The sequence below is a fragment of the Rutidosis leptorrhynchoides genome, chromosome 4 (genome assembly GCF_046630445.1).
Source record: "Rutidosis leptorrhynchoides isolate AG116_Rl617_1_P2 chromosome 4, CSIRO_AGI_Rlap_v1, whole genome shotgun sequence".
Taxonomy (NCBI): domain Eukaryota; kingdom Viridiplantae; phylum Streptophyta; class Magnoliopsida; order Asterales; family Asteraceae; genus Rutidosis; species Rutidosis leptorrhynchoides.
In genome coordinates, this window is record NC_092336.1 from 595,108,756 (window position 1) to 595,116,817 (window position 8,062).

An 8,062-nucleotide genomic window follows, 5' to 3' on the forward strand; every position below is an offset into this window, starting at 1 on the left:
TCAGTTAGCTAGGAACAGTTAGCTGGAACAGTTAGCGTGGATTCTTAACAAAGTTTTTTTTTTTTTTTGGTTTTTTTTTTTTTGTAGTTAATTTGTTTGTTTCTATCATATTTTTATTTCGTCAAATGTTTTCTTCATTATGCCACTTGTTGGATTCTGATAGGTCAAAATCCTAATATGAAATTGAATGAAAATGGTTATTCTACGGTGAACGGATACGTATATCGGTGGTTGTAAGTAGGATAGTAAATGACTGTTGAATCAGCTTCGTCGAATGTACAGTGTAACTTATTAATGTGAAATCTAAATATTCCTCTGGTATTACCTACCTGTTAAAATATTTTCACCATTAACAGTTTGTACAAAAGAATTTTTAGTTACAATCTTTATGAAAATATACTTACATATATATTTTCTTCAGATGTAATCATGGATTTAATGAGTCAATATGATATTAGACTCATTGGATTTACCGTTAGAATAAGAATATATAATCTCTAAAACATTAGAGATTACATAATCGTCATGTAGAACAAAGGTAATTGATATAGGACGATATGTAGAACAAAGATAGTCGGTGTAGATCGATACGTAGAACGAAAATTATCCTCGAGGTACAGAATGAGATGTTGAAGCGTGTGATGTTTAAACTTGGGTTGTTGGTGGTACTGGTGTTGATGTTGATAGTACTGTTGGTGCTGGTGATGTTGCTGGAGCTGTTAAGTTTTGCACCATATTCTCCAAAGCCACTACTCGAGCGCGAAGTTCGTTAACTTCTTCCATTACGGCGAAAAGGTTGACGGTTGGAACGAGCGGATGAATAAAGTTTTGGATTTTAAATAGAATATAATCGTGACGAGGTACCCTGGGAGTAAGGGTGGAAATGGTGTTTCGAATAGGTTCGCCGGTAATTGCTTCAGGTTCTTCGCCAAGAGAGTAATTTGGTTGGTGAAAAGGATCGCCTTTTTCTCGTCTTCATTGATTAAGTCAACTACGAACTCATCAGATGAATTGAGGATGGATGATTGACTGATTCATTCTGGTGACGCTGCTTTCGGAGCTGAAGTGGGACTCCATATCAGAATCCAAGTGATTTGAACTAGTGGTGAGTTTCATTTGATATGTTAGATAAAGAGCTTTTGATATGTAATGATCTTCGAATATCGGATGATATTCTAATTACATAGAATATCTATGTATAGTATAGAAGATCCCGTAGATTACGGAGAGATTTAAGGAAACGTGTCAGATAAAGTCTACAGTAACAGATACGCTAAGATATGAATTAGCAGATACGCTAAGATATGAATTTATCTGTACACTATCTATCAAATAAGTGCAGGAAGTCATGTCTAGACTTAGGAATGATAAGCAGGTAATTTTCCAGTAGGAATAACAAACAATACTTATAATATGCAGCTAAGGTCGAAGTCCAGACTCACTAATGTATCCTAAAAACTATCAGTTAGACACACTAATACAAGACCTGGTTCACTAGGACCAACGCTCTGATACCACCTGTAGTGACCCGTCCTAATCCACCCGGACGAAGTCATCAACATCTGGTCTCATTGCGAGGTACTGACCTAAATATGCCATGAATGACTCCAAGTAATATCTTTAATATGAGCAAATGCACAGTGGAAGATTTCTTTCATACCTGAGAATAAACATGCTTAAAAGTGTCAACCAAAAGGTTGGTGAGTTCATAGGTTTATCATAATAATCATTTCAATATATTAATAGACCACAAGATTTCCGTTTATAAATATATGTACACTCGCAAATGTATAAAAGTATTTTATAAGTTGTAGGCACCCGGTAACAAGCCTTAACGTTCATGTTTTACCCTCTGAAGTACACCAGATCAGGTGTGTTTAAAATAACCTCGAAGTACTAAAGCATCCCATAGTCAGGATGGGGTTTGTCAGGCCCAATAGATCTATATTTAGGATTCGCGCCTACCGTACATAGACAAGTAGTTTAATATTACCAAGCTAAGGGTATATTTCTGGTTTAAACCCACGTAGAATTTGTTTTAGTACTTGTGCCTATTTCGTAAAACATTTATAAAACAGCGCATGTATTCTCAGCCCAAAAATATATATTGCAAAAGCAATTAAAAAGGGAGCAAATGAAACTCACCTAATGTATTTTGTAGTAAAAATACATATGACTATATTGAACAATGCATGGTTGGCCTCGGATTCACGAACCTCAAAGGAGTAGTCCTAAAAAAAATTCCCAAGTCCGGGTTTGAACCCGCAACGTCCCGCTAACCCGATAACATCCTTAACCATTGCACTATTTATTTTTTTCGGATTAATAACACAACCCATTTGTATTTAACTTGAATATTTGTGTTTTCATTTTCTTCCACAAACGAATCGATCTCCATTCTCATCTCCATTATTTTATCATCTTCATGATTATGTTCATCATGCATCGTTGCCATAACTATAATCATTATCATGATCATAATCATCAACTTATTATCATCATCGACTACTTACAAGTTTTCAATTTCTATTATCTTTTTCGGCCCAACAACAAATTACAAAGCCTAATAACCGAATTAAGTCATATCAGCCCAATAATTTATTAAGGCTCAGCGATTTGATTAAATCTCGGTCCACTACTGTTATGACCAAGCATAAACCCAACAATTATAAACTTAGCGGCCCTTTTTCATCCCGTTGTTGTATCCTAGGATTCGAATAGAAAAGAGAGCCTTTTCTCTATATAACTTATTGACTTCATAAGAAATCCTACGTGTATATATATCACCACTTCCTTTTAGGTGATTAATGTTGTCGGCCATGAGCAAGGAAAAGCACCCAATTGTATACAACTTGATTTATTTATATCCATGTACAATTCGACACACATGTTCGCAGACCATACCATAACTTTATAAACTAAAAATGTAATTTATTACCTCCCCATGTGTCGCTTTTATTTTCTAATATCCCACTATCTATAGTTTGGTTCACCAGGTATCTTAATTATTCGCATTAGTCTATTTGCAAGAGAAGTAATAAACAATCTCACTGCTTTAGAAATTGTTGGCCATCTAGTCCCACAATATTATTGATATGATCACTCGAGTTCTTGCATCGACCTTAGACCCTCAAAGAATTCGTCCCACTAGTCTAAAGTGGTGATACATGTCTACCCTTTTTCCCACTATAACAATCATTGATATTTCCTTTATCATCCACCCATCACTTTTAATTATCAATATCTTTACTATATAAAAAGAAATACGCCATTTGATATATGTATCCCAAGTTGTCGGCCAGAATTATATTTTTTTGGCTCATCACAGGTACGTGGCCCTCAAAAAAAATATATTGGCCACATAATAACCGATTGCTTTGAATGGTGTTTTGTTGGTTTACAATTGTGAGGGCATGAATAAAAGAAAGATAGAGTCCAAAACAAATTTGAACAAGGGGATAGTGGGTGTGGGGCTTGATCGATTAGAAAAGAAGGGACAGCTGAACAAAATAGAAATAAAACGTGGATGATAAACTGAGTCGACATGAATAAAAGGGGTGGGGTCTTTGGTTCAACATATTTGTTAGCTAGCAAATGGGAATTCGGTGGATGGATAAATTAATCAATAATTGAGTAACAAAGGCTGTTTTGATGACGTTTAAAACAGAAACATAACAGATAGTGCAGTAACTTTTAACAAGTGGGGTTCGATTAGATCAAGAAGCGAGGATGCAAGGTTTTGTTGGGTCACGGTTTATAGTAGTAATAGGATTGTGGTCATGGTTGTTTTGGTGGCCAGAAATAGCGACAACAGGCGTAATAATTTGAAAACAAAATGGCAGGTGGCGGTGGTTGTTTCAACAGAGAAGAGAAGGATTGAGATGGTTCACGGTTGTGGTGGTTCATGGCAGCGGTGGAGATGGTTTAGTGTCAATTGCAACGGGTCATGGTGGTGTTGGTGACGGTGTGGGTGTGGTATAGGTTTAGTGTTGTGCTCGGTTTACAATTAAAACAGAAAAGACCAAGCAACCGGTTGATGATGGTTCAGTTCTTGTGTGATATTCTAAGACAGAAACAGGAATAAATAGAAGTAGATAGCAGGTCATAAACAAAAATAATAAGAGGAAAGAAAGAAAGGAAGAAGATGGTGGTCGGTGTGGTTGTTCTTGGAGAGTAGGTTTATGGTTTAGCAAGAAAGGAATTAGAACGTGTAGTTGGCGGTTTAGGGTAATGATTCTTGAACATGGTATGTTGATGGGTGGCAGTTATAAAAGATGACCGGGGTTGGAGAAGTTGAAGGTGGTGGTTTGGCAATGGTACGTTGACAGAAAAATAAGGTAGCATAAGATGGTTTGGAGAAGAGAAAGTGTGGGTTCATCAAGCCTATCCAATCTTACATATATAGATGTAGATATGTGATAATATTGATATTAGATTAATGATGCAAATAAAGATCGTGCTAATTGAAAAGGAAAAACAGTAAGGCCACGGAAATAATCACATTCATAAAGTTAATCACGGATCAAATAAGTCACTTGTATCCACATGCATGTATCAATATATATATATATATTCGAAAGTGATCAGAATTATAACAATGAAAAAGAAATGAATATAATAATAATAAATATAAATATCTTGACTCCATTAAACGTATGACAATGAAATCAATAGTTTCCATTTTATACTAACTGCCGACAGTTTTAACACAAATGTTATATCGTACAGCATTGTTAATCAGTGGCGGATAAAAGCTTAATAATTATATAACTCATCTTCGGATCACCGTTTATTTTAAAATCAAATAAGTTCGAATTAAACTTCTCTAAATAATAATCGAAACGTCCAAAGAGTATTACAATTATTTAATATTTATTGTAATATCTTTTTATGTATATATATTGATATGTTTTAGATAATAATTATTATAATATCATATTTTATAACATTAACATTAAATATTTCAAATTTTACTTTCAATTATTATTTATATATATATACACACATATTTATTTACAATTAATTATTCGTGAACCGTCAAGAACAGTCTAGGGGTAAATGCATATATGAACACAGTTCAAAGTTTTTGAGATTTAACTTAACAAACTTTGATTATCATGTCGAATAATATAAAGATTAAGTTTAAATTTGATCGGAAATTTTCGGGTCATGACATTAGGTCTGCTCGGGTGGAACTAGGTCAACCCAATGACCATCACTCTTCGATAATAAGTCTAGTCTGTCGCCAAACAGACTTCTGCAGCGCGGGAGCTAGGGAAAGTCATCCCTTAAGTCGGCAGGAACGCGCTAGTATTTTACTGTGCGCGTGCAGTTCAAATCATAAAGCTATTCAGCTCTGAGAGGCACATGAAATCTTAACTGAAAATGACTTAATGCTTTAATATAATCAAAAAACTAGTTTACAATAGTGCAGTATACGATCGACCTACAAAGGCGCGTTTTTTTAGTAATTACATGCAAGTCTAGACAAAGTAGGTGATTGATCAAGTCTCCTATTTTATATATTACATGCAGCATTTTTTAAGCGCGGTAGCATGCCAGGTCCATTTAATTGGATTTCCCTTAAGCTCTGCCAGTTTGTAAGTTTCGGTGTTACTGATTCCGACGACTCTGTAGGGTCCTTCCCAATTCGGTCCTAACTTTCCAGTGTTTTGGGCCCTGCTCGCTTGGTTGTTAGGCCACACAAGGTCTCCTACCTTGTACGCTCTTGTCCTTACGTGCTTATCGTAGTACTTGGCAATGCGCGGCTTGTTGGCGGCTTCTCTGATGGTCGCCATCTCTCTGCATTCTTCTGCGTAGTTCAGGTTAGTACGCAATCTCTCGTCGTTCTCGCATTCGCTGTATGATAAGATTCTTTCTGTTGGAACTGTTATTTCCGCTGGGATTACCGCCTCTGAGCAGTACACCAGACTGAATGGTGTCTCTCCTGTGCTGTTCTTATGCGTCGTTCTGTGCGCCCATAGGACTTTGGGTGACTCATCTACCCATCCGCTGCGCTTCATCCCTAATCTTGCCTTGATGGTGTGCATAATATCTCTGTTGGTGACCTCACATTGACCATTGGCCTGAGGGTGCGCAACAGAGGTGAAGCGCTGCTTTATATTTAGATCTTGGCACCAGATACGGAAGGGATTACCTTCAAATTGTGTGCCATTATCGCTAACAATCTTGTTAGGCACGCCGAACCTACACACAATGCTTTCCCAGAAGAAATCTCTAACTTGCCTACTGGTAATAGTGCGTAATGGCTTTGCTTCCACCCACTTGGTGAAGAAGTTGATGGCTACCACCAGGTATTCGGCATTTCCTGCGCCCTTCGGGAAAGTTCCCACTATGTCAATGGCCTATTTACAAAATGGCCACGGTGATACAATAGGTATCATGGGATGTTGAGGCGCTCTGCTGACGGGCGCGTGCAACTGACATTCCTGGCAAACTCTGACCCTTTCAGCCGTGTCTGCGTACATTCGAGGCCAATAATACCATAGTCGCTTAATACGCTCAGTTACTGTCCTCCCTCCGGAGTGTAACCCGCAGGATCCTTTGTGAACCTCATCAATGATCATGGCAGCCTCTTTAGGTCCCACGCAGCGTATAGATGCACCTAAATAGGACTTTCGATATAAAATTTCCCCTCACAACTCATAGTTTGGTGCCTTCACCCTGATCTTCATCGCTTCCTTCTCTCCCTCGGGTAAAGATCCGGTTCGCAGGAACTCTATGATATATGTCATCCAGGTCGCTTCTTCTTCTTCAACAGATGCGATTGTTGTTTCGGGTTCTGTGGACTTCGTGAATATTTGCTCTACTAATATTTTCTTTCCGAGGTCATTGAAGGTGAGGGATGCCAATTTGCTGAGCACATCTGCTTGCTTGTTCTGGATCCTTGGAATTTGGTTGATTCTGAAGCCGACAAACGCGTCAGCGAGAGAATGAACCAGAGCCAGGAATGATTGCATGGATTTGTCGTTGGCGTCAAAGGTACCGTTTATCTGATTGGCGACAAGCTGTGAATCCACGTAAGATTGAAGCTTTTTGATTCCCAGCTCTCGGGCTATGCGCATTCCTGCTAGCAGCGCTTCATACTCCGCGTCATTGTTTGTCACCTTGAAGTTAAATCGTAGCGCATATGTATGCTTTTCTTGATGCGGGCCGATGAGGATTAATCCCGCGCTGGCACCTTCAGAGCTTGTCGTGCCGTCGGTATAGAGCTCCCACAGTTCGAGTAGTGGCGCGGGAAGTTACTCAGGGTCGTCAATTACCGACATGTCGGTGGCCGTTTCGGCTAAATAGTCAGCCATCACTTGCCCCTTGATAGCGCTTCTAGCGCAGTATGAGATCTCATGTTCACCTAGCTCTATGGCCCATTTGGTCAGCCTTCCTGATATCTCAGGCTTGTAGAGTAACTTCCGAATAGGTTGATCAGTGAGTACCGTTATCGGATGCGCTTGGAAGTACCTGCGCAAGCGTCGAGCGGTGACGACAAGCGCGTACACAAGTTTTTCGATGGGGCGATAATTCAGTTCGCTTCTTGATAGTGCTTTGCTGACGAAGTAAATTACCATCTGGGTGCCCCCTCGTTCAGCAACTAAAACGGAACTAACAGCCTCCATATATACCGCAAGATAAAGTATCAGAGTTTCACCTGAAATCGGTGCTGTTAGCGTCTGGAGGTCTTTGAGGAGCGCCTTCATCTCCTGAAACTCCTTTTCTGCCTCGTCAGTCCACTTAAAATCCGACTTCTTAGCGCAGTCCTTCAGAGTGTTAAAAAATGGTAGTGATCTTTCAGCGTCCTTGGACAAGAATCACGTTAATGCGGCTAACTTCCCGTTGAGGCTTTGAAATTGCTTCTTTGTTTTAGGGGAGGGCATTTTTTCAATCGCCTCTATCTTCTTTGGGTTATCCTTGATTCCGAGCGGAGTCACAATGTGCCCCAAAAAGTTCCCTTCTTCTTCTCCAAAGCTGCACTTGGCTGGCTTGAGCTTCATGTTGATGCTTCGTAGCATGTTAAACGTTTCAAGTATGTTGGCCAACAACTGTT

At 38.9% G+C, this 8,062-nt stretch overlaps 1 protein-coding gene across 1 annotated transcript; it reads right to left on the minus strand.

Moving 5' to 3' along the window:
* Positions 1 to 6,656: 6,656 nt before the first annotated feature.
* LOC139842933 (uncharacterized) lies at positions 6,657 to 7,085 on the minus strand. The gene has a single exon (XM_071833031.1). The coding sequence runs from the start codon at positions 7,083 to 7,085 to the stop codon at positions 6,657 to 6,659; it is 429 nt and encodes a 142-aa protein (XP_071689132.1).
* Positions 7,086 to 8,062: the final 977 nt, after the last annotated feature.

Bases quoted from the DNA above. Each gene is read 5' to 3' on its own strand.
- LOC139842933 (XM_071833031.1), bottom strand. From the start codon at position 7,085: ATGCGCATAGCCCGAGAGCTGGGAATCAAAAAGCTTCAATCTTACGTG.